The sequence below is a fragment of the Lissotriton vulgaris genome, chromosome 3_1, assembly GCF_964263255.1.
Source record: "Lissotriton vulgaris chromosome 3_1, aLisVul1.2, whole genome shotgun sequence".
Lineage (NCBI taxonomy): Eukaryota > Metazoa > Chordata > Amphibia > Caudata > Salamandridae > Lissotriton > Lissotriton vulgaris.
This window is the reverse complement of record NC_141689.1, coordinates 470952136-470980032: the sequence shown is the minus strand read 5'-3', so window position 1 is coordinate 470980032 and position 27897 is coordinate 470952136. Positions and strand designations below refer to the sequence as shown.

General features: G+C 43.4%; 2 protein-coding genes across 2 annotated transcripts in view; both read left to right on the top strand.

Annotated features, from left to right (window-relative positions):
- Positions 1–27897, top strand: part of ADAMTS6 (ADAM metallopeptidase with thrombospondin type 1 motif 6) — a 1724075-nt gene that overhangs the window by 791571 nt on the left and 904607 nt on the right. The window lies entirely within an intron of this gene.
- Positions 10311–11156, top strand: LOC147726636 (uncharacterized). The gene has a single exon (XM_086962962.1). The coding sequence runs from the start codon at positions 10311–10313 to the stop codon at positions 11154–11156; it is 846 nt and encodes a 281-aa protein (XP_086819088.1).

Here is a 27897-nt window from a genome sequence, read left to right as displayed (position 1 = left end):
AGTAAGCACTGTTTTCTTTGAACAGCCGTCCCTCCTCTAATGTCTTGTAGTTTTTCTTCTTCAATCTTTCCCTTGGCGCCGGGAAACCCATTGCGGGTAGCTGTGAGCCTTGCAAGTTTAAATAAATAAATAAATAAAATTATAGCATTCTACCAAACCTGCTGACTAAGGGTGGTTTGCCGCATGGAATTTCTGCCTAATACCAAGACCCGCACACACCTTCTGCATAATTTGGCCTACAAATTCACTTCCATTGTCACTCCAGACAATTCGCGGCAAACCAAACCTCGGGAAGAATTCCTTCAAAAGGGCTTTGGCAGTGGACAAAGCAGTATTATCCTTTAAGGGGTAGGCCTCTATCCATCTGAAAGAGGCACACACCACCACCAGAACATACTTAAGGTTGTTACAACGTTCCATATGAATGTAATCGATTTGTAATACCCAAAAAGGATACGTAGGGGGAGCAAAATGACCTGCCGGAGTTGGGGTTCCCTTTCCTGGATTATGCATCAAACAAACATTACAATGTTTCACCACATTTTCTGAACATTTAGGGATTCCTTCATTCTGCCATACTGGAGCCAGAAGTTTGCATATCCCTTTCGCACTGATGTGGGCTGGACCATGCGCCATAGTAACTACAGGCAGTACATAGGCGTCTGGTAACAGCTAACGCTGGTGTTCTGACAATTCCGTCCAACACCCTGGCGCGTCCAACATTCCCGTATTTTCTCTCCACTTACTCAATTCCTTCTCTGTAGCCTCTTCTTGAATCATTCTCACACTTTCTATTGTGTCCTCACGCATTCCTCCTTCTCTGACCCATCTTGCAGAGCCTGCAACATACATGCGTCCTGTAGCATCTCTCGCTGTTTCTTTCGCTACCTCGTCTGCAAAAGCATTCCCGCGACCCACATCATCAGTGATCCTTTTATGTGAACTACACTTCACTATTGCTATCTGGGTAGGCAAAGCAAGTGATTCGAGAAGGTCAGTCACCAACTGACCATGCTATATCTTAGTCCCATGGGAAGTAAAGAATCCTCTTTCCTTCCACAAACGACCGAAACTATGAGCCACGCCAAAGGCGTACTGGCTATCGGTGTAAACATTCACTCTCTTTCCCTTAGCCAACACACACGCTCTCGTCAGGGCAATCAGCTCAGCTGCTTGGGCTGAATTCTGTCTAATGCGTGCTGTCTCCACTACTGTATACAAAGTGGTAACCGCATAGGCCGCAGTCGTCTCGCCATTGGGAAGTTTGAAACAAGACCCATCCCCCCATAGAATCCCATCCGGGTCCACGAGTGGTGTATCTTTTAAGTCTATTCTGCCCTTTGTTTCCTCCTCTGTATGGAGAAAACAATCATGCTGTTCTTCAGTGTCTTTCTCTTCTGGAATGGGTAACAGTGTTGCTGGATTTAAAGTATTACACCGCTTCATATGTATATGACTAGCCAAGAGCGTCAGCTCGTACCCAGACAAGCGGGCACTCGTGAGATGTTGTGTTTTCGTTCTGTTCAAAAGAGTATCCACTGCATGTGGTACCATAACAACAAGAGTGTTATCCAGTACCAATCCAGCAGATTGACGAATGGAGATCTCTGCTGCTGCTGCTGTAGATCTGAGACAACTAGGCAATGCCTTTGCTACTGGATCCAATGTAGCCGAAAAATAGGCACATGGCCGCTGTTTGTCTCCAAATTGTTGCGTTAAAACTGACAACGCGCAACCTTCTCTTTCATGAACTTAGAGTGTGAAAGGCTTACTGTAATCCGGAGTACCTAACACAGGGGCAGAACACAAGGCAGTACGTAAGTCAGAAAAACTCTTCTGACATTCGTCAGTCCAAGGAAGAGGTTGGGGTGTGTCTTTCAGAGTAAGTGCCAGCAGAGGTTTAGCCAACAAATAAAAATTTGGAATCTGCTGTCTACAATAAGAGGTAATGCCCAGAAACGCACACACCTCCCTTTGTGTGGATGGTACAGACATTTGTGCGATTGCTTGAATACGTTCTGGGGTCAATCACCTTCCCTCCTTCGACAAGAGATGACCTAAGTAGGTAACCTCTTGGCGGCAATATTGTAGTTTAGAAGGTGACACCTTGTGATGCAGGTCAGACAAATGACGCAACAGTGAAACAGTCACATTCTTACAAACATCCTCTGAATCAGCAGCAACTAACAAATCGTCCACGTACTGAATAAGAGTGGCACCTGGGGGCAAAGTGAAAGCATCGAGCTGAGATTTCAAAGCCTGACTATAAATGGAGGGACTCTCCCTATAGCCTTGAGGTGCACGTTTGAATCGGAAACTTCGACCTCCGAGAGAGAAGCCAAAAATATCTCTACTCTCCTCAGCAATAGGAATGCTGAAGAAAGCATTTTTGAGGTCAATAACTGAGAACCAGGCATCTGAAGCAGGTATCATTGTGAGCAAGGCAGTGATATCTGTTGACCTCCCGAAGATCGATCACGAAACGATATACAGGAGGCTGAGAAGAATCAGTGCGTTTAAGAACAGGTAGAACAGGACTTTAGCAAACACTTCCTCTTGTTTCTTCAACCACACCCTTCTGAACTAAATCATAGATGATAGCCAGCAGAGCTCTTTCACCATCGCTGGAAATTTTATACTGAGGAATGCGTGGTAATTTAACATTAGGCTTGACAGTAACCACATAAGGTGGAATTTGGAGTAGACCAACATCATTCGGACCTGTAGCCCAAAGCGTAGCAGGAAGAGAATGCAATTCGGGAGGGAGTTGGTCCTTAGACAAATACATAGGAGAAACCAATTTCTCACCTAGAGTAAGAAGTACACCAGAGGGGGAACAATACAAAGTCCAAACTCAACAAATTCTCACCGCAACCAGTCGTTAAAATGAGCGGGGCTTCCAAATCATAAAGACCAATTGAAATAGGCAAAGGGCAGAAACCGGGTTACTAACTGGGGCACCAGAGAATCCTACAGAAACGTTTGTTAATCCAGACAAAGGTGCCCCAGGGAGTTTAGAGTGAATGATAGAACTTCTCATTGCACCAGTATCAAAAAGAAATGGCTCTGAAACACCCAATGCAACAACTTCAACATAAGGCCCATTCTGATCCACTGGAACTGATATGACTCCCTTGCTTTGTCCATGGCTGTCCTAGCTAGTGTGAAAATCCTGATTCTCACTTTCAACGCAATAGTCGTCATTATAATATTGCGCAGACTGAGTATTCTGCTGGTCAAAATAATTCATAGAATTCTGAGGGGGAAAGGAATGCTGTCCTTTAGACAACGCACCTCGCCCTCTACCTCTGGGTGCTGATTGAAAACCACCACGGCCTCGCGGCCCTGACAATCCACCATTACGCTGCAATAAAACCGGACAGCTATTCTTAAAATGATCTTCCTCTTTACAATAGGCGCATTGATTAGGACCTAGCAAATGTCGCGTAACAAAGGGTTCAGGGTTCTATAACAACCTCTGAAACTGGGGAGGCTGTTGAAATTGGCGCTGAGCAGAACGAGGGGGATAAGCCTGCTGCAAAAGAAACTTCGTTTTTAATTCTTTAGTCTTTTTCTCGAGTTTATCCTTTTCCTCCTTATCCCTATTCACGTAATACTGAGCAGTGGCTAATATCTGGGCAGACGAAGAAACAGCCCACGAACTTTCGGAGTCTTTTAATTTATGCGATAATTCTGGAAGTAAATTAAATACAAATTTATCCATGAATAATCGCTGTCCACCCTCTGTACTCATATCTTGACCACTGTGGTAGATGAACGTCTCCTCGAAACGGGTAAAGAAATCGGAGACACTCTCATCTTTCTTCTGTTTACACGCAGCTAACTTATCCCAGTTAACACGTAAGGCAGGCATCATCGTTTTCAATAAAGTGATGATCCTACCGGGCAATTGTGCAATCAAATCATCGGGTTTAGCACCACCTACCTGTGCTGCATCCGCTGCAGTTATAGCAGCCCAATTACCACCTAAAGCTTGGTCGCGGTCCTCCCTACAAATCCGAGCCCATAACGCTTGTGGGACCACATTTCCCATCAGCATATCAATATTGGCCAAATTCATGATACAAGCATCAACAGTCTGGGACAGCTCTTTATAATACCCAGCGGGATTTTTACGAGGGTCCGGTAAAGACTGTTTAAGCGCTAAAACTTCAGATCGTTTCCAGGGGACATGTACCAATATACGCTGGAAATGAGCAGGGATACGCGAGCAGCGCCTACCTGTGGAACCTCTTCTCTCCATACTGGAGGAACTTCTCTCATAGGATAATGTTTCACTTTCTGTCTAACTGCAGGACAGGTTCAAGAATAGCCTGGGAAGAAAATAAAGACCTGAAAGTGACAAGTGTCCTTACGGCGTCCTCAACTTCGGAACCCACAATAAGTCCTTTATCAAATTTAGCCTGTATGTCTAACAGACCCTGGGGAGCTAAACCCAAATCCATATCCTCCCATCCTTTAACAAGATTGTCACACATAACATTAAAAACATATCTCTGCGTGGGCGCATTCCACTGGAAAAAGGTGCTCATGATATCGTGCACACTATACTGTGGACCACTCATGATCCATTTGTGAGCAAGAGAGTCCAACACAATTCGCTCGTCGGGACCTGGGAGTTGACTACGGGATTGCCTTCGAGAAAGAGCAGGAGTCAGGTTAAAAGACCCAAAGAGGGGGGAGAAAAGGCCAGAAACAGTATCGACCAATCGTTTACGAGCTGTGGGAGAATCTGACAGTAAAACGGGAGACAAGGTATTAAGCAAAGGAGGAGAGGGGCTGACAGTTACAAGAGGAACTGAGGGTAAAGGAGACTGAGGTACAGAAGTCGGTGGCAAAGGAGGCCGGGGGTGGCAATACTGGAAGGGGCAATTGCGGAAGAGCTGGATCAACTGGCTGAACAACAGGTAGCTGGGCAAGTGGTAACAATGGGGGTGCCACTAGTAATTAGTAGAGGCCACTTCACAGTCCATTGTTTTTCCCACCATACCACCTTAGTAAGGAACAGCCACACGCAAATTGTCTTTTGTCCTGCTTCAGTAGGATCAGTTTAGGCTGAACTGATAAGCTAGATTCCATCTGAACGAGAACACAAGCAACTCTACAGTCATTTCAGCTTGGTTAGATAACAGCCTACTGAAGGAAAGCCGCAGCTGCTCACACTCTCTTCCAGCTCCCCAGGCATTTACAAAAGGTCAGATGGGTAATCCAATAGTGTCTCTTTCACAGTATCCTCCACTTTGTCTAGGTCTGTGGGCACCAAGGGAATGGAGACTCAGTTGCTGTGCTCATTAGCACGGATGGTAGTATGGCAGACCTTCTGGGTAGTGCAGGAGCAGCATGCAGCAGGCTTAGTCTGAGACCATGCATCAAGGTCAACAAGATACCAGGTATTTTTCTTCCTTTGATGGCGAGGAAGTTGTGAATGCTGAAAGTTGTGTAGGATGATAGGCAGGAAGCTAGGTATCTCTAAAAACTTGACCTGTATTTAGAAATTCTGAGTTGAGTCTGTATTTCATGGATTCTCTTTTCATTGTCCTGAACTACACTGTTGGAACAAGTCAAATGTAGGACGAATGAAGGGAACATATTCAACCTAATATTGCCAATGCCTACACCCCAAAAGAACAATATCCCCAGTGAGTATGGCCGGTAATAATTTGTCTCTCCTTTTAAACTGTACAAATCTGTAGGATAATTACAGTAACTTTGCCTTGCTCATTCCACTACATTCAAAGGTTACCTGAAATCATCCACTGATATATATTGATACAATTTTGATTATAAGTCCATCACTCATCTGTTCTTTTAGAACTATATTCTGTTGTATAATGAGAAATGTTAAAACATTGGCGATCAACATTTGCATTTACTATTCAATTTTTTCCGCTTGCATAGTGAAATCATGATATGCATGATGCTGTTTTTTATGCACCTGCAGATATCGGCTTCCTAGCCTCCAGCAATGTCCCTTACATATGTTCTATGTGTAAACCTGCAGGCTTTCCATTTTGTGGGGGCAGAATGTTATGAGCACTAAATATTGGAGGCTGAGATTTGTTAAAGTGGAAGGTAAAACATTGCATGTGTATGATCCGCTGTCACACATGGACGTGGTTTACTAATATGGATTGAACTATATCACTCATAGTTATAGTTCTGCGCTGCAGTTTCATGAAGATAACACATGGGCATTGCTCACCGGCATGGTTTAATAACATGCAGCAATGAGTTTCAATTTTCCATTAGATTTGTTGTGAGTATTATTTTCTTGGTTTACGTGAGATGAGATGTGACGTGAATCATGGGTGAAATGTTTTACTTCCTATTCTCTCTATTGCAACATCTGAGTTGTAAAGAAATCAGCTTTCAGATCTCTTCTTAAGGTGTACATGTTTCTAAGCCTGGGGCTGTGAGAAATCTTTATGCTTCAATTGTCTAAATCACTGCCCTCTTTATTGCCTGGTCAATAGTACTCTATTTCCTACGCGATTTAGGTCCTGAAAACCTCTGGTCCATGTAATGGTCATGCAGACCTCATACCAGAAGGTGTGCGTAATCGATCAATCCTATAAAACATGTGGCCAAAGTCTGTTTGTGAGGTGTGCCAAGGAGGGCTATTGGACGACGCTGTGCGGTAAATTTCATGGAATCTGGCTGGTGTTAAATAGGCGCTGTGTAGAATGTGTTGTATGTACTTCAGTCTCACATTGCGTGAGACCTTACCTGGATATATGAGCACTCTGTTCCATTCCTTGGGGTTTAGGGGACATACAATATCTGGTTCTGTCTGGTTAACTTTAACAATCCAGAAGATAAGTCTTTGGTCAGATCCCATTGTAAATAGGACAAAGGTTAGCGGATGACCAATGTGTTCAGAAACCATAATGTTTCATTTAGTCAACCAGCCATCTGTGTGTCAGGAACTGTCCCGCCGGGCGGCAAATTTGTTCAGACAGCCGGTCAAATGGTATCAGGGTACACACCTAAAATAGATCAACAACTAAGTCTCCACCCCCTCCCGGCCCACTCCTGCACTGAAGGCGCGTAGGGATCTCAATGGGATCTCTGGTGCAGATCGTGTCATATTCGGGGAGACTCGTAGGGCTCACTTATAACTGCCGTAGGTTATACAAAGCAAGTTATTGGGAGCCGTTGGTTACATCGATTTCGGGAGGAACAACTCTTCTGCAAAACTCATGGCATTCAGACCCTCTCCGGCACACATCTCCACTAAGCTGCGATCGGATAACCAAAGGGCTGACCATTAGAGCTGTGCTGCCAGATAATAGTGTTCAAATATTGGAACTCCCCAGCCTCCACTTTCTGTTGGAAGTTGTAGCTAGGCTAGGGAATCTCCTCACCATTTCTTATTCCAGATCAGTTTCCCTAACATGCTGTTCAGTAAATGGATTGTGCTCTGAGGTATGGGTATTTCCAGGTTAGCAAACTAATAAAGTAATTGCTGCAATATTGCCATCTTGGAGAGAGCTAATCAGCCCTGTACCATAAAGGGAAGGGAGTGTCAAAGAGCAGCTCCAGGATTGGTTGGAGCAGACTAACCCAGTGCTCAATTAGAGTTTGGGCGCCTGTGCCAGCAATCTCCTGGCTGTTTTACAGTCCTGGGATTGCTAGGCCTACAGTGCACATACTCTCCCAAGACAAAGTGAGCAAGGACAAGCCGAACCTTAAAAACACAATCACAATCAGGGTGATCCTGTGGAAATGCTGAAGCATTATCAATATAATGCAACATCCAAAGAAGAAGCAATACACTGATCACGGCTCATGGTTGGAGGAAATATAGCTGTTGTCATCAAAGGACTAGTAGACCATTAGGAAGACAGAGACAGCTTCCTTATCAAGCCCACCGAAAAAGTTAAACCCAATAACTTCTTCAACTCATCTAGATTCGTGGAGTTCCTCTGGGTAGCTCTATAGTGGGGCTTAAGTGTGGCACTGTTGTCCCTCAAATACTGTTCAGCATTCACATTAGTCTGGTCAACAATCTCATCGTCCATAAACAACTGAAACATTTTCAGTATTCACTCTACACCCTGTGACACCACTAATGGCAGGCTGCACTGGCTGCACCATGTTTGGGGCAATCCAGAGTTCAGCCCTTCTAATGGGAAGCCTGTCAGCCCCAGGCTGCAATCCAAATGCCTATCAGCATATCAGTGACCTCCTCTAAAAGAGGCGCTTCCTCTGCATTGAGAGTGGCTTTCAACATCAGATGATTTCTCTCAGACAGAAAATTCACTGCAAGAATCCTTGACTTCCTCCTCTGCCTCAGATGCAGAGTCAGTCTCATAATCATGGTCCGAAGAAGGCTTGGCCTATAACAACCCGCAGAGTGGTAATCCTGTGGCTAGCCATAATCCTTACTAAGAAAAGTATCTTGACAAATAAGTCAGCAATACCCCACACTGTGTAAAATAAGTAATAAACAAAGGGTTTTATCAAACGGAAGGTAAAACTATGTTGTATATCTTGTAATATGTTGCAAACATCATATTCTGTCTTGTAATGGGATTGTTTACATTATGAAATATTGTCTTGTGCTTTGATGGTTTTAAATTTTAACCGAATAAAGCTAATTTTGAATTTGAATTTGAGGTAAAACTATTGGTAATCTAAAAAAAAAGTCAATCAATACAAAGCACACAAAGACTTATGTTCGAGGCATATGGGCTGCAGATGGTACATTATGAATAGATCGCCATCTGGTGTTGGGCTCGGATGATTGCACTTTGTTTTTCTCTTGGAGAGTCTTTTGTAGCTTGGTGACTCCTCCTTTGGTTGCTAGTGCGCATGGGCATCGGCTCCATCCTTAGATTGTTTTTTTCCGCCATCGGGATCGGATGAGGATTGAAGCGCTCCAGATCGACTTCGGAAAGAAGTGATTTTTCGGCGCGTATTCCCTTTCCAATTCGACGGTATTGTTATCGAACGCGATTTCATTTCCATTACGATGCGTTTCGACTCCAACATCAATGAAAAACTTTGATCTACATCGACGACAAGAGGCCTTTCTCGACGTGGTCAAGCCCGGAGTCCATGGAAAGGACTCCATTTAAGAAATGTCCAACGTGTGGTGCTAAGTTCCCACACAAGGACCTACACGAGGTGTGTAACCTCTGCCTGTCTCCTGAACACGAATCCAGGGACTGCGAAGCCTGCGCAGCATTCTCCTCCAAGTCGACGATTAGAAACCGTCGAGCTCGAAGACACGAGGTTTCCAGAATGCAGTCGGAGGCGATCCCGGAGCTGTTCGAAGACCAGCACCTCGATGAAGAAGAGGATCATGAAGAACAGTCGGGGTCAGAAGGGGATGAGTCGGTTCGGATGTCGAGGAACTCGACGTGCAACAAACCGTGAGTGACGACGTCCCCTTACCAAAAAACCAACCCCGTGCGGTAACGACCCCGCCTTCGAGCCCGGTCAAACCGCAGAAAAAAGTTTCCGACGCCCCGCCTTCGGGCCCGGCAACGAAACCGAAACTAAAACCGAAACTCTCGGTCTCCCACCATGTCGGATCCGAGAAACGGTCAACATCGACTTCGACACCGAAGCTTCATGCAAGGGAAAGCTCGGCTTCGAAACATTCCATATCGAAACCGAAACATGCTTCGATGTCGAAGACTCACTCAACACCAAAAAAGTCGGAATCGAGCAAATCCTCAGTGCCGAAAACACCAAACATTGACGATCGAAAGCAAAGGCACCTTTCGGAACCAAAATCTTCGGTACCGACACAGGAGCAACAAACAGATCCGAAACAAAAGATTTTGTTTATCGATCCACAAAGTGGCAAGGTAGTGACGAAGAAGAGGAAGAATGAACAGCTAGAAGACAAACTTCTTCCTTCTAAGAAGAGAACAATGGGGACAAATACAACTCCTCCTACTTCTCCTCGACCTAGAGTCACACCCTCTTCTCCTATTCCTCACACTATGCCAACCTTTCCTCCACCTTCTACACAAAGACCATCTACACCTCAGTCATATGTAGACAGTGATACAGGGGAGGGAGAACCTCACGAGGACGATGACACTATCCCAGATGAGGATGACCCATGGGAACATTATAACGTAGGGTCAGATGATGACAACGACCCAGAGTTATATCCCTCAAAGCCTTCACCACCTGATGATAACACAGTGTTTGTACAGCTCATTAATAGGGCAGCAAAATATCATAAGGTAGATCTACATACAGAACCTCAAGTAGAGGATTTCCTATTAGAGACACTACCTATTGCACAAAGAACATCAGGTACTCTACCTATGCTGAAGGGTCTTCTCAGTCACACAGCAGACATATTCAAAGACCCAGTGAGGGCTAGGGTGTTAAACCCAAGAATTGATAAAAAATATAAGGCAGCTCCAAAGGACCCAATATTTATTAAGGGGCAGGTACCTCTGAACTCGCTTGTAGTATCAAACGCTCGCAAGAGAGCGAACTCATTATCTACAGGAGAAGCCCCTCCACCTGATAAGGAGTCAAAATTAATAGATGCATCGGGCAAAAGAGTAGCATCACAAGCGGGAAATAGCTGGCGCATAGCCAATACACAAGCGCTACTTGCACGCTATGACAGGGCACATTATGATGAGTTAGAAAAACTCATCACACATCTCCCTAAAGAACATCAAAAGAGAGCAGATCAGCTAATACAGGAAGGAAAGATAATAACTAACACTTCCATTAAGTGCGCCCTGGACGCAGCAGACACTGCAGCAAGATCCATCAACACCAGTATCATGCTAAGGCGACATGCATGGCTTAGAGTCTCAGGGTTCAAACAAGAAGTACAAACATCTTTGTTGAACCAACCCTTTGATCAGAAGACACTTTTCGGCTCAAGCACAGATGAGACCTTAGAAAAGATGAAAAAGGACACAGAAACGGCTAAGTCAATCGGAGCATTACAACAGCCAACACAAAGGGGTTCCTTTCGTAGATCCACCTATAGAGGGGGCTCAAAAAGTACAGGAACAAGTCAGCAATTCACCTCTTTTACACCTACGTCACCCAGAGGTAATTCAAGAGGCAGTTACAGAGGTAACAACAACAAGGGTAGAGGTCGCGGAAATAATAACAACCACAACTCCCCAACCCCAAAACAGTGACTTAATACAACTTCCCCCAGACCACATAACACCGGTCGGAGGACGTCTAGCACAGTTCCTACCTGTCTGGGAAAACATCACATCAGACAAGTGGGTGAGACAAATTATCCAACATGGTTATTGCCTAGAACTCACAGCTACCCCACCAAACATCCCCCCCAGACAGCGTCCAATGAGTCAAGACCATCTGACATTGTTAAAAGAAGAAGTACTATCACTGCTACAAAAGCATGCCATAGAGAAGGTTCCAAAACATCAACAAGGGACAGGAATATACTCTCTATACTTCCTAATCCCCAAAAAAGACAGGTCTCTAAGACCAATCTTGGACCTCAGACCTCTCAATGCGTACATAAATTCGGAACATTTCCACATGGTCACGCTCCAACAAGTACTTCCTTTACTGAAGAAAGGGGACTTTCTTTCTACACTGGATCTAAAAGACGCTTACTTTCACATCCCAATTCACAAAGCCGACAGGAAATACCTAAGGTTTGTAGTGGAAGGACAACATTATCAATTCAAAGTCCTTCCGTTCGGGGTCACAACGGCACCAAGAGTGTTCACAAAATGCCTAGCTGTGGTGGCAGCACACCTAAGAAGACAACAAATACATGTCTTCCCTTACTTGGACGATTGGTTAATAAAGGCCAAGTCACAAGAAGAATGCCTTCACAACACTCAGAAGACCATTCAATTGTTGCACCACCTAGGGTTTACGGTGAACTACAAGAAATCACACCTACAACCAAACAAAATTCAACAAAACCTGGGGGCTACTATAGACACAGAAAGAGCCAAAGTATACCCCAATCCAATAAGGATACAGACAGTGGTCAAGTTGATACAAAAATTTCAACCACAACACTCACTACCAGCACGAGTGTTTATGCAGCTGTTAGGCATGATGTCCTCCTGCATACTACTAATACCACATGCCAGACTACAAATGCGTCCACTACAGGAGTGTCTAGCGACACAGTGGAATCAGGCTCAAGGTCAGATTACAGATCTGGTGTTGGTAGACGACCTACGCATCGCTCTCTGAAGTGGTGGAACACAACAAACATTTCCAAGGGACGGTCGTTCCTAGAACCAATTCCACAAGTGATACTGACAGCGGACGCATCGCTCTCCGGATGGGGAGCGCACATGGACAAATACACAGTGCAGGGGAAATGGAATGTGCAGCAAAAGAAACTGCACATCAATTACTTGGAACTACTAGCAGTATTTCTAGCACTAAAAGCTTTCCAAATGCAAATAACCAACAAGGCAGTCCTGATCAGAACAACATGACTGCAATGTATTATATTCAAAAACAGGGGGGGACACACTCTCTCCAACTGTCCAGACTAGCACAGGACATTTGGAGATGGGCCATTCCTCAAAAGATCTATCTGTTAGCAGAACACCTACCAGGAGTTCGGAATCAGATGGCGGACATCCTAAGCAGAGAGTCAGAACAAGTACACGAATGGGAACTGCACGACCAGATACTGCAACCATTCTTCCAAAGATGGGGGCAACCAGAAATAGATCTGTTTGCCAATCATCAGAACGCAAAATGCCAAAACTTTGCATCCAGGTACCCACACCACCGGTCCCAGGGCAATGCACTATGGATAAATTGGTCCAACAAATTTGCTTACGCTTTTCCCCTCTCCCACTAATTCCGTTAGTGGTTCGGAAACTGCAACAGCATTCAATGACAATGATACTAGTAGCACCCACGTGGGCAAGACAGCCGTGGTTCACCACGCTACTACAACTCTCACAGGTGCCACATCAAAAGCTAAGATTATTACCCATGCACCTTACACAGGACCATGGAGAAATAATGCACCCAGATCCCAAACAATTGAACCTAGCGATTTGGCTCCTGAGGTCATAGAGTTTGGATATTTAGATTTACCCCCAGAATGTATGTAAATCATTAAACAAGCAAGACGTCCTACCACCAGAGCATGCTATGCAGCAAAATGGAAAAGGTTTGCTGTACACTGTAACAGTAATCACATCAACCCTCTGGACGCATCCACTAAACAGATTATTTGCTATTTACTACACTTGCAGCAATGTAACTTAGCATATACCTCTATCAGAGTTCATCTCGCAGCTATAGCGGCGTACCTACAAAACAGGCAAAATCTTTCCCTGTTTAAAGTACCAGCAATTAAAGTTTTCATGGAAGGACTCAAAAGAGTCATTCCACCAAGACTGCCACCTTCCCCAGTCTGGAATCTCAACATAGTGCTTACCAGACTAATGGGACCACCCTTTGAACCTATTCATAGCTGTGAAATACAATTCCTCACATGGAAGGTGGCCTTCCTCATAGCTATCACGTCACTCAGAAGAGTAAGTGAGTTACAAGCGTTTACAATTCAAGAACCATTCATGCAGTTACACCAAAACAAGGTGGTTCCTAGAACAAACCCAAAATTCTTACCAAAAGTAATTTCTGCATTCCACATCAATCAGTCAGTGGAACTACCGGCCTTCTTTCCAAAACCACAGACGGTAGCGGAAAGGGCCCTACATACATTAGATGTCAGAAGGGCAATATTGTATTATATAGAAAGAACACAAACTTTCAGAAAAACAAAACAGCTATTTGTAGCGTTTTCTCCTACACGTAAGGGCAATCCCATCTCTAAAGCAGACATTGCAAGATGGATTGTAAAATGTATACAAATATGCTACTTAAAAGCAAAGAGGACATTAACTGTTCCTCCTAGAGCTCACTCTACACGTAAACTAGGAGCATCAATGGCATTCTTGGGAAACATTCCACTAGATGACATATGCAAAGCAGCTACCTGGGTTACACCGCATACCTTCACAAAGCACTATTGTGTAGATGTGCACACATTACAACAAGCTAGAGTGGGACAAGCAGTATTAAAGACTTTATTTCAGACTGTTGCAACAGACACGGGCGACCACCGCTAGGGAGAGAACTGCTGTATAGTCTATTCATAATGTACCATCTGCAGCCCATATGCCTCGAACGGAATATGCTACTTACCAGTATGCATCTGTTCTTGGCATAGAGGGCTGCAGAGTGGTACATGCCCTCCCAGCCTCCCCGGAAACCTGTGTCTGTTCCAACAATATCTTATTTAGATACACTTACATGGGCATTTCTATCTGTATTCTATCATACTACTCCATCTAACCCTACTATGGCAAAAGAATCTAAGGATGGAGCCGATGCCCATGCGCACTAGCAACCAAAGGAGGAGTCACCAAGCTACAAAAGACTCTCCAAGAGAAAAACAAAGTGCAATCATCCGAGCTCAACACCAGATGGCGATCTATTCATAATGTACCACTCGGCAGCCCTCTATGCCAAGAACAGATGCATACTGGTAAGTAGCATATTCCATATTGATAAATGATATCACTCACTTGCCAGAGACAGCTAGACTCACCACACCTATTCTGCACAGACACATCAAGCACCAACGATCTCCCCCTAGAAAGGAAGAACAAAAGAAAATGACACCCAAGAAAACACAATACACATCATGCACAAATCCAAGGAGAATTTCCCACACATCAAAACAGAATCTAAATATGCTGCTATTATTACAGCATTTAGAAAAAGCACATTCTTTCAGGGAAATGATTCTCATTTACATTGAACAGTACAAAACCGTTTTCCTACCAAACCCATGCTACCACACAAACTGCAAACCTACCAGTGCCGAAACCTTAAGCAGGACTCACTGAACAGGAAATCAAAACCTTTGCTCTAGAATAAAAAGGAGAAACAAGAAATAAAACAGTCAACATTATAAAACCCTATGTCTGCCGATCACCACTCAAATGCCAGCCACACACATTTCCAGCCAGAAACCAGCCGACACGCACAGCCAGCAAAAGCCGCAGTCCAAACACACCATCAGCCAAACGCCAGTGCACACACACCGCCAGCCCAGTGCTAGTCAACATACACCTACGGCCACACACACCACTAGCCAAACGCCTGCCCATGCACACTGCCACCCAAGTTCCAGTTTACACACACCGTCAGGCAAGCACCAGTCCACACACACCACTAGCCAAGCACCAGTCCACACACACCACCAGCCAAGTGCCAGTCCACACACACCGCCAGTTTACGCATACTGTCAGCCAAGCACTAGCCCACACACACTCACCAAGTACACGTGGATAGTCAGTCGAACTCCAGTTCACACACACACACACAAAATGTCCCTGATGTCTAGTGGTTGTCTGCGTTGGGGGTAGATGAGCCTACAAAGATGCTGATCTGCCCTAGAAACAGCTAAAATACATGCCCCAAAAAAGGGGAGCAACCCTTGCCAAAGGACAGATTTGGCCTAAAAATATGTTGATCTGTTCCCGTGGGATGGGGGGGGGGGGGGGGAATTTCCAAATTGCCCCATTAAAAGGGAATGACCCTTGCTCAAGGGGCCACTCCCTGACATCTAAGAATTTATCATCCTTGGTGTCTAGTGGGCATCTCCCTCCCTGCCCAATAAACAGCGGAATAAGCTCTCGGGGGCGGCCGGCCCAAACAATTGGCAATCATGGCCCCAGGTGAGTGAAAGGCTTAAAGGGTTGCTAACCAAAAACGCAGTAAATATCACCCTTGTGGTCTAGTGGGTGGATTCGTGCTTCACGATCACAACCACACCCAAGAGGAGAAATTAACTCTTTACAGACGCAGGGGTAAAGTTCTTTCCCCCTGCGCCTGTATTTCTACAAGGAACACTGGTCCTCTCCCTGGATGCACTGGAAGCAAATGGCATCCAACGCATCCCTTGTCTGCACTTGATTACGTCCTAGACTAGCTCTTTCTTGCCTGAAGTAATTCCTGGAAAGCAGTTCCGTCCAGGTTTTGATGGAGGCTGTAGGTCAGATATTTTTCCCTTAGAATGCGGAGTACCTCAGGGCTTGTCTCTGAGCCCTACTCTATTTAATGTTTATATGAGAAAACTATATCATCCATCACTTTGGGATATCGATAGTATCTTACACAGATGACACTCAACTGGTCTTTTCTCTCACTCAAAGCCAGAACTCCCATGCCGGCACGCTAGTTCCATTCCTAGAGAAAGTTGCAGGCTGGATGAACAGTTCCTGCCTTAGACTAAACGGAGTTAAAACTGAGCTCATGATGCTTGGCAATAACTTGACCTCTTCATGTAATCTGAGCTGGCCAAGCTGTCTAGGCCCCCCTCCCACCACAAAAACTGCCTTAAAGAGCCTAGAAATGTGGCTGGACAAATCCCTGAACTTCAACACCCAAGCAGTAACGCTCTGTGCCTTATATTTGGGTCTACTGAGAATGCCTCAAAAAATTCTCCCCCTCCTTACTCCCACTTCAAAGAGGCTGATGGTCCAGGCTATTATTCTTTCCCGCCAGGACTATGGCAATTCCCTTTACTTGGGAGCCCCAAAGGCCACAATAAGAAAGCTAAAGGTGTTACAGGACTCCACCGCTTGGACTTTGCGCAATCTACCTAGACATCAATCTGCCCGACTAGCTCTTGATTCCCTCCATTGGTTTCCAGTGGATGAGCGGATTATGTTTATTTCACTCTTTATGAGCCATAGGGCACTCCTTGACAAAGGGCCTCTGATCTTTCGCACTTCGATGTCCCCCTACCTCCGCAGGAGAACCGTATGCTGCTCCATGACCCACATAGCCATAGTTCCTAGGGTCAGAAAGGTAAAATGTGGAGGAGGCTTCTTTGCTTACATTACAGCTAAATTATGGAATAGCCTTCTGCATTCTCTGAGATGAGCTAAAATGAAATTTCCATTTCGAAAACTATTAAAGACCTGGCTTTTCCAGAACAGATCCATGTAACCCTCAATTATTTAGTCTGTGTTTCACTGTCAGAGCTGGGATGCCTAAGACTAGCTATGCATTTTAAAAGTACTAAATAGAATAGAATAGGTTGCGGAGGAAGGGGTGGCAGTGGGAGTGCTTCTGCTGCCATCCCTGGTGGAAGGGTCAAAAGGGACAGCCCTTGGGGCGGGCGCCAACGCTTCCCCCATGGCTCGGTGCTAGGATGGTGCGGTTCCGTCCTCTGCACATGAGCACCGTGGCTGAGGACAGAACCGTTGTTTTCTTCAGCACCATGCCGTTAACAGCTGGACACCAGAAAAATGTGCAGGTAAACTGAAAAGCTTATTAAAACTTGTTTAGGAAAATACAAGTGGAGTTTGCTAAAGAAAATGCAAAACAACAAGTGAAAAGTCAAAGTAAACAAAAGATAAAGTCAGACAAAAAGCCTAAAGAAAAAAGAAAGAGAACACACTTTGGTAAATTCAATAGGTCTGACTTTAATGACTGCACCCTGCACTCAAAAAGCCATGGCACGCACCTTGCATTCACATAAGCACAACTCTCACCCTGCCCTTACACAGACATGCTGCTCAGCCTGTAATCATAGGAGCACATCATTTCCCTGGCATCACACGGAACACCGCTAGCCCAGCTATCACATGGGTACACAGCTCTCCATGCTCACTCTGCACTCTTACAAATACACCCCAGCCAATACATATGCATGCTGCTCACTCTGTAATCAGAAGGGCACAGCACTTACTCTACATTCACACAGGCACAACTCTCATACCCTACACTCAAATGAGCAGATCGCTCAACCTGCACTCAAGGGTACACCTCTCACCCAGCACTAACATGGGTGCACCCCTCATCTACATATTCACTTTTGCACTCATACCGGCACACCGCTGCCCCTGGAATCACTCAGGCATACCATGCACTCACACAGATCCACACCTGCTCTCACACACTGTTCACACTGTACTCACACACAACTCACAACTCTCACCCTGCCCTCATATGAACACACCCATACACTCAAACAGGTATACCGCTCACCTTCAAATCACCTAGCCATGCCACCTAGCCATGCCATTCCTCCTGTACTCACAGGCACACCCATCACCCTGCACTTTCACTAGTCAGGTATACAAAACACCGGGTTTTATTACTGTTATACTTAGAGGCACCTAGGGTGTGGATATTGTTTGCATTAGGACCCTCTCTCACGATAGGTGGGTGTTGGTACTTTCCTTATTACACACTTCTACGTTTCAGTCAAATACACAAATATTTCTATCTTGCACTTTCTTTTTCATGTGAATCAGTGTTAATTCTATATGATGATGTACATTATATCCTATAAAGCAGGAATACATTTCTTCCTATTAACTTTGCAGTGCCCTATAACGGAACTGATGTGAATGGTACAGATAACCAAGTTTGGATTTGCTTCTACATTTGACTTCCCCTGAAGAAGGGTCGGACATGACCCGAAATGCATTGGGAAATGTTACATTTTTTCTGTTTATCGAATTAATTTTTGTGGAATGATATATAACAAAACAATTTGATCTCTAAGTGGAATAATTGCCCACATGCATCAAACTCCTGTTTTGCGATCCCAAATTTGCGATTTTTACTGAATCGCAAATAAGGAATCGCAAAACGGGATGCATCATTGAAAGTGCATAATATTTGCGATTCGGTAAAAATCGCAATTTTTACCGAATCGCAAATATTATGTGAATTCCAATTTCCGATTTCGCAATTCCCATTGATTCCTATGGGCCAAAAGGCCCATAGGAATCAATGGTAATTGCGAATTCGCAAATTGGAATTCGCAAAATGTTGATGCATTCCATGGGTGCAGGGGGGTCCAAAGGCCCCCCCCCCCTGCACCCCTGAAATGTATTTTAAAATGGATGTTTCACACACACATGTCTTAAGGACATGTGTGTCTAACATGACAGTGTTTAAAATGCTAATTTGAGCATTTTAAACATTTTTCGCAAATTACCACGAGGTTCAACCTCGTGGTAATTTGCACTTGCAATCTTTGAATTCGCAATTTTTTAAAGAATGATGCATTGCATTTAAGGAATCGCAAATTTGCGATTCCTTAAATGCAATTGCATTTTGGAAAATCGCAAAATTAGCGATTTTCAACAAAAAATAATGATGCATCTCAAAAATCATTTTTGGAATCGCAAACGGCCGATTTTAAGGAATCGCACCGTTTGCGACTCCAAAAATGCTTGATGCATGTGGGCATTTGTTTCTACTACTATATGCATTTAAATATTATGCTTGCACTTGTACATATAATGGTTTACTAAAAAAGTTTAACTCTTGCAAACCATTGTGACTTTATATTTTTTGCAAACATTTGGATAATTATAATTTTGATTAATCACAAAAGTGTTCTGAAACCTCAGGGACATTAGGTACATGCTAAAGTTAACACCAAAGGGCAGTGATCCGAAGTGACGCGTGGATATAACTGTATTCCAGCATCCAGCAATAAATGTTTCGGAGCAATAAAATAGTCCAACCTTACAAGCTTCTGATGGGGGCAAGAATAAAAGGTATACCCAGGTTCATCCCCCCTCAGAGTAGCCCGGGCGTCAACCAGACCAGAGGAGATTGAAGCGCATTAAATACCCTTGGCTTCCTCCCACTGTACCTATAACTCACATCCTGTAAAGATTTAGGTCCAAGGTGAATGTTTAGATCCGCAAACAATCAATGGAGTGGACCATAGGGCCAATTCTACGTTAAGCCATTCTAAAATCAGAGCCTCATCAACATTTGAGTCGTAAATGGAGCATATCGCGAATTTCTGCTACCCACTAATACATTCAGCTACGGCCCACCTCCCTTATTTATCAGCCAATGTTCTACCTGTACTGTAAATATGTTTTCTTGCTAAAATTGCAACACCCTGTGATGTAATAGATTGCTCAGTGCTAACCAGTACCACATAGCCTTGCTCCAATAGTAATTTTCTTTTAGCCCAAACTATATGGGTTTACTGAAGACATATCAGGTCACACTGTAGCAACTGCAGCTCACTCGCAGCCCGCTGTCTTTTGTTGAGATGATTCAAGCCCCTAACATTCAGAGAACCTGATGTGTTTTATCTAGGAACCCGATCAATATTGTGACCTTATGCCCCTATACGGCTATAATCAATAAATATCCCTATAATGGCATAATAATCAGAGCCATATTTCAGTAACTTGCCTCTGCAGTCCATGACACAGCAGAAGCTACTTCCTTAGATTCCTAGAGAGCACACCGAGTTCTTTCGACACACCAAACCCCCAGCAACCTGGGAAAGCCCCGCTTGCTTTGTTTTGATTTGTAATAGAACTCCTGCGAGCACTGTAAGAACGACCAGTTCTTAATGACATCTTTATTGATGTCTTATGTCCAAAACTTACGTCAAACCCGGCACCTTTCAGGTATAAATATACCAACGTTGCCTTAAGCAAACACATGGTGGTGAATACTGGAGGAGAACAGCTGTCCCCTTTAAGAGAGCCCAGCAGATGCGAGAAGCCCACGGACGCTGCCCCTCCTCTTTGACGCGCTGAGAAAGACGCTGTCTTTTCTCCTGCCGAGAAAATCCAGCTCCGGCGTTTCCAGCCTACCCTTGCGGGTGACTGGGATATCGGATCCTGAGAGGGAGATACAAGACCTCCTACATTCTATTCCAAAGGTACGGTGCTGACTAAACCCTTAGAGAGAATTCTTGGATCAGACTCTTGGCAAAACCAACTTAACTTAAGCTGCTACTTACTTACTCCCTCCCACGTATTAGGCTTAGGTCAGGTACACCGGGGTAGGCGTAGTTAGAAGCACCAGTTGAGGTCGTATAGCCAATGTATATATGAATGTATATATTGTATATATTTTATTCATTTTAACTATCTTATGGCTAAGAAACCATATCAATGCTTTTACAGTATTATTTCGTAATACTCCTTTTACTGTACGCACTTTTCATTATAACAAGTCTTGCAATTGTGGCAATTCATTTCTCTTGCATGAGAAGGAAGACTGCTCAGTAAATAATATCTTTATTGAAAACGCCCGTCTCTCTATTCTCTGCACCCTGGTGAAATTAAATCTGCACAACTGACTGAGTGAAATAGCTGTCTATTGTTTCACACGACTCTAGAGATTGACTCTTATTCTGGGGAGCAAAGTTGTCATGTTTATGCGGTTGTCGGAAGCTGAATCCCTTCTTGTCTGAGCCAGGGAAGCTGATCACTTCCTATTCAGTCAAGAAAGTTTCCAGTGACCTCTGAGCTAGCTGCCGCAAACCTAAATTAAGTCTAACATAGTCAGTAGAGACCTTGAAGACCACAGTCCTGCGTCTACACTGCTGTTTATGTTATTCCAATGCACAGGGCCTATAGGGAAAATAGGAACTACACTACATGGCGCCCAACGTTTGGTAAGGCGATAAAAGTAACGCAAGACGTTAGAGTAACTCAGTCGTGCTTTTTCACACAGACCCTTTTTCCCGTAAATACTCCAATAGACGTCTGGAGTGGGTGAAAGGTTAAAATCCGCCGGAACTTAGTAGGAGGAGATTCCTATGTAGAGTTTTTGGTTTAGTCAACGTTGAAGGATACAGTGTTCCAAAATATTGTGCACCTAATCTTTGTCTCCTTGAAACCTGATCTGCAACAAAAAACCTTTCTGACAATAAAATGCCAGATAGTGAGGACGAAAGGGAAGCAGCTAGATTAGCAGCCCAACTAATGGAGGATGACACGAGTCTCCTACAGAATGAACCGGGTGCAATTATCATCCCGGCAAACATAAGAAAAACTATAACTTTAAAACTTATAGAAAACGGACTGTCATCACGAGGTGATAGAGGCACACGAATATCGGCAGACAGAGGTATTCTATTCATGGATAAACTTTCCAGCGGCAAACGCTACAACACACAAGTTCCACTATTACAGAATAGAGGAACAACCGGACGAATATACTCCTTTCGAGGAGATTGAAATTCCATTAAAATACCAAGAGCACCTGCTCTGGTTTAAAGGCGCCCTAAAACATAATGATCACATTACCAGGCTCAGTCCACTAGGTAGACCAGGAGAAAGGTGGCCGGTTCTAGCCAGCTACACACCACATCCAGACATTGATAAAATGTCAAGAGAAGAACTTTTAGCACAGCTAAAATTATTAATTAAAATACACAGACAGCTAGTGCAATATGTAATGCGAACTGCAACAGTCCAACCAGCTGTTAATATTCCACAGCTGACCCTCATCAGGGGAACAAAAATAAAATTACACCACAGAACATACATTCATGTCTGGGAAAAACACCCGCAAAACGGGAACAAATTCCATTCTGGCTAGCACAGAAAATAACTCAAATAGAGGCAGTATTCTCGAATACTACCCCTATTGAGAAACACAGAATTCTGACTATCTGTCTTCCAATGGGGGTCGCACCACATGTGGAGGACTGTGACACTTGGGGCACAGTCTTTGCTTCCATTTACACAAAAACACATGGTGTTCCGTCCATGGCGGTAATACCAGATGTGCTAAAACAAATTCAGAATGAATACGGTCCAGAACCTGCTTTAACTCTTGGTATGAAATTACTGAAAGACTCAGCTATATTATTAGCCAACATAAAAGGAGAAGCAGCATCTGTGGCGATCCGCCAAAAATTGAAAGAAACAGATATAACAGATCAACCTATTGAGCTTGCCAGAATCATAGAGAAATGCTATGAAGAACTAGGTAGAGATAGTTTGGGTGGGAAACCAGTAAAGCCCCAACTACTTGAAAATAGTGGAAAATTATTTATTAAAAATAATCTAAACACTCCTACAAAGAGCTGGGATGGAAATAAACAATCCACTCCCAAAGAAAAAGTTTTCCAGTCCAGAGGAAGGTCTCCTCGGCGGAGGGAAAGAACTCCGAACCGAGAACACCAGTCTCCACAGAGGGAGCCCTCTGAGAAAAGATATAAAATTAGAAATAGGGATAACTTGAAAAAGCCTGATAGATATCAAAGTAATGATACATGTCCCTCTCAATCTTTTTCGCAGAAATCGGAAAGAAGAGGACGGTCAGAACCAAGGGAAGAGCACACCAAGTCCAAAGACAAGGAACCTGCTCAAAGTAAAAAATTACAATTTCCATGAAAGAAGGTAGCCAGTATTAGAGTAATCGAACATGCCGAGAATACTGAGGACACAGCTGAAAAACGGAGAGTGGGCGCAGACAATGCTAGACAGCGCAGCAGAAATCAGCATAGCTCGCAAGATCCTGATGAATCATCTGGAGACAGTGGACACGAATGAATACATTCAAGTGGAAACTGCAGATACCAGAGTTAGCGAACCTCATAAGATATACGAAATAACATTGCGTACAGAGGGAGATAAGACTAGGAAAATAAGGGGTCTGTTTTGGGATAACCTCTCAAAAGGCTATGACATCCTATTAGCTGAGAAAGAGTTTGTTAGGGAGTGCCCTCATGGCGAAGAAATGATTATGCCTGCCTTCTCAAATCATATTCCAATTCACACTAAATATATATATGCAAGGAAATGGGCAGTAGCTCAAGCACCTGCATTATATAAAAATCATGTAGGATGGGATGAAAACTCTCCTCCTCACAAAATCCAGTTAAAATGTCAACCAACTGCACAAAGGCAGTACCCAATTAAGCAAGAAGCTAAAAAACAGGTCAGGGAGATTTTAGATCAACTTGAATACCAAGGGGTGATTGAAACATGCACCTCTCAAATAAACAATCCTTTGTTTCCTGTCTCCAAACCGGACCATTCATATCGTCTAGTCTTGGGCTACAGACACCTTAACTCATGTTGCAAAACATCTGCTGTACAAAATTCGCACAGTGCGGCACTAATGAATAACATAGTTCGCAAAAAATACAAAACAACACTAGACATTTCTAATGGGTTCTTTTGTCAAAATATTGCACCAGAAAGCAGGTACTTGACCGCTTTCTCAATAATGGGGTCACAGAAAAATTTCTGTAGGCTCCCACAGGGATTCAAGAACAGCCCAGGACTATTCTCAGCCAGAGTAACAGAGTTACTACAAATGTAAGATGATGAGGCATTATCTTATGTCGATGACATCTATCTCACAGACGACGACTTGGATACTCACTTGAAAAGAGTGAACACCATAATACTTGGGTTTGCAGCAGAGGGCTACAAATTCAACTTTAAAAAGTCACGAATTTCCCATCTAACTGTCCTATTTTTAGGATACAAATTATCAAGTGAAGGCAAAAGCCTAGCAGACAACTTCTTAGAGAAGTGCGCTGTACTCCAAGCACCTAAAACGCTGAAGAATTCACAATCGATTCTAGGCTTCCTGAATTTCGGAAGAACTTACATTCTAAACTATGCAGAGAGGATTAAACCTCTCTACGAATTAATAAAACCTGATTTTAAACCAATCAACTGGACTCAAAAACACACAGAAATTTTGAGATCACTGCAAACAGACATGTCAGCTAAAACAAAATTAGAAACACGTGACAATACACGCAACCTTGTAATCCGGGTCATCCCAGGAAGATGCGGATTCACGTACCTGACCTCTAATGAGGGAGAAACGGTACAAATAGCTTACAAATCACATTTGTACACACAAACAGAAAAAACATTCAGTGTCACAGAAAATACTGTAAAGGCAGTTCAAACTGCTGTAGCAAGAGAACGAGCCCAAGCCCAAGGCAAAAGAATAACTGTTTTCACAGCAGAATCAGCCTTCGAGGCGCTATTCAGCCCAGTAAAAACAGTGGCACTAGATCCGAAATGGATACAGTGGGATAATTCTCTTGCTGCAGAAGACGTGACATACTATTTTGTCCCAAACATGAAAAAACTGAATGATTTAAAATATGAAAAAGAATATCCTCTGCCAATCGAAATTCTGCCTCTAGAACAGTACTCTTGTATAATCTATAAAGACAGATTTGTACAGCATTACAATATAGATGATAAATCATACAATGCAGCCTGCGCGATTGTTAAAGGTCGCTGGCTCTGTGGTAAATTCAGACAGAAAATAACAAAAACTGAATCACTGAGAAAATGTTCGGCTCAGCAAGCTGAAATCAGATCTTTAAAGATGGCGCTTGAAAATGCCGAACATGAATTCCAGACACTAATCGTGTGCGATTCGCATTTTTGCGTCAAATCTTACAATAATGATTTGCAGAACTGGGTTCGAAATGATTACAAAGATGACACAGGTGCCACAATCAAGCATAAAATGCTTTGGAAACAAGTAGTTCTTTTACAGAAGGAACTACAAAAGACTCACATGATACACACTCTGAGTCATCAACGTGATGGCGTTCACGTTGCAGGTAATTCATTGGCTAATACAGCCACAACAGAAGCAACTAAACCGGCTTCCGTAGCCACAAAAAAGCATTCAGAAAAATACATAGATGGGGAAACCATGCTGGCGTTAAAAACGTCTTCAAAAGGCAACTGTGCAGCACTACCTGTGAACTATCCACTCAATTATACATACATTATTGATGCAAACTCCGTTCCTTTTGCTCGAATCCCTGGAGTGGGGGATAGGGTAATTCCAAACACGAATCGGAGAATCTTTTTAATAGCAGACGCACACATGGGATTGGGTCCGAGGCACAAACAGATGAAGAAATCTGTGACAGAATTACAGTCAGAATACTGGTGAGCGGGGATGAGCCTGCAACATTATAAATTTGCAAAGAGCTGTCCAGACTGCAACAGAGACTGCAGTAACGAGCCAACCGGAGTAATGCCATGGCCATTTCTGTAGGTAACAGAAGGCTATCTATACATGAAATCCAGCGTCCTATTAATTACTTTTAAGACTATATTCACTTAAAAATGTGGCCCCAGCGCTCGGCTGACTCCAGAACTGTTATAAAAGATTTGCGAGTCTTTATCGGCACATACGCAATTGCCATGCTCATTCTGACCAGGGTCCTGCTTTTAGCTCTCGAGCTTATAAGGAGGCCATGACCAGCATGGGCATTGGGTTGCGGTTCTCTTGTCCCTTCCATCCTGAGGTAAATGGGGTTGTGGAAAGAAAAAACCGAGACATAAAGCAATCTATAACGGCAAAGGTATTAGGTTCGGGTGATGGGTGGGTGCAGCATTTAACAAGTGTCCAACGTAGTCTTAATAAGTTGACAAGAAATTCTCTAAAAGGTTTCAGCCCGTACGAACTATTGTTCGGAACTAGAATGTATGTTCAGGACTTAGATAGTCATGCTTCAGTGGTAGAAGATAAGAAAAAATGCTTTGACATCAAAGATCGTTTGGCTGTTTTACAGGACTTAAATGAAACAAGAAATGCCCTGAATAACATAAAGTTAAAGCAACAGCCAACAACCAATGAAGACACACCACCTGTCCCAGCAAGACCTGTCTGGATTCCAAAGATTGGGGATCTGGTCAGAGAGAAAATAGCGGTTAAGGAGGAATTTGGGCCTTCTTACAGAAAAGCAGTATCTTTCTTAGCAATCAACAGAACAAGATCAGTTGTACTACCGCCCCTTGCTGGTAAAAAGGAGAACCGAGTTGTATCCATCAACCTGGTAAAACTACAATCATGTTGGCAATAATAAGTAGTAGGCCCAGTGGGCTCCCAAGAAATAACAGAATACCCAAATTTGCTAGTATCCAAGAGGTTCAAACTGAAAGACTAATCACATTTGATAAACCTGCCGTGAATAAAAAAGGACTATGCAGAAATGCCATGGAACTTGTGCCTCTTGAAACCCAAATTGAAACAGTTCGTCATGAAACACCAGTCTACAATGATGTAGCATCAGAATGTGCTAATGAAAGGCAAGTTGAAAAAACAATTCCAACAATTGACAGAACTGCATCTGGCTACTTCATCAATTTCAATAACTTTTCTGAACATCAAAGCGACCCAGAAGTGAAGCCAGCAACAAAGACTTTTAAATACAAAGCAACAGAACTCTTTCATCAACTCAAAGAAACCTATCTTATTTCTCCATGGTTAGAATTTTGGATTGTGCTAGGGGTATTTTTCCTCCTGCTTTGGCTCATCAAGGTACTTTGTTTGGGAAAATTCATTGAGGGAAAATACAGTACAATGGACACAGCAAGTCAGAACATCAACTTAGTTCTGAAGCCACACAAGTCATCTCACATAGAGAAAAGAGAACTATCATCAGTGAATGTCACAGCCATTCCAATACCTGGCGGGGTAGTTTGGGACAAAACAGATTACGAAATATATGGACCGGTCGAACTCTTGAAATATCCTCATCAGTTTAAGGTTTCATTAAGTGACTTTGTAAAACCAAGTGCATTCTCTGATGATTGGGACTTTGAAAGCATAAATAATATGATGTCAGATTTGGTTTTGTCAGCAAAATTGACAGAACATGATTATTTGCAAGGTTCATCAAATTATGAACAGATGTATTGTTTTACCCATTATGCAGACCACTATTTGCATAAATCTGCTCAACCTAGAAATGTTTTTAAATATAACCGATGGGAACATTGTGCTACTCCACCTAAAAGCAGTTCAAAAACATTCTATGATAAATTCCAATACTTCTCAGGGTTTAACACAAGTGATGCAGAAACATTTTATTATAAACTGTTAGATAAAGCAGGGACAAAAACCATGCTGACAAATACTAAATTGATATATTCAGAAGCATTTTATGAAAAAAATGATTACATTTGGTTTTGATTCCTGGAAATACAACATTGAAACAAAAACCATCTGGGTACAAAGTATTGGCAGGTACAAGGCCTAGAAGCATTATTTCGAGCCTGCATGATCCCAGAACAAATAATGTTCTTGAATTACACAATTCAACAAACG

Coding starts and splice junctions, on each gene's coding strand:
- LOC147726636 (XM_086962962.1), top strand. CDS start 10,311: ATGCTGAAGGGTCTTCTCAGTCACACAGCAGACATATTCAAAGACCCA.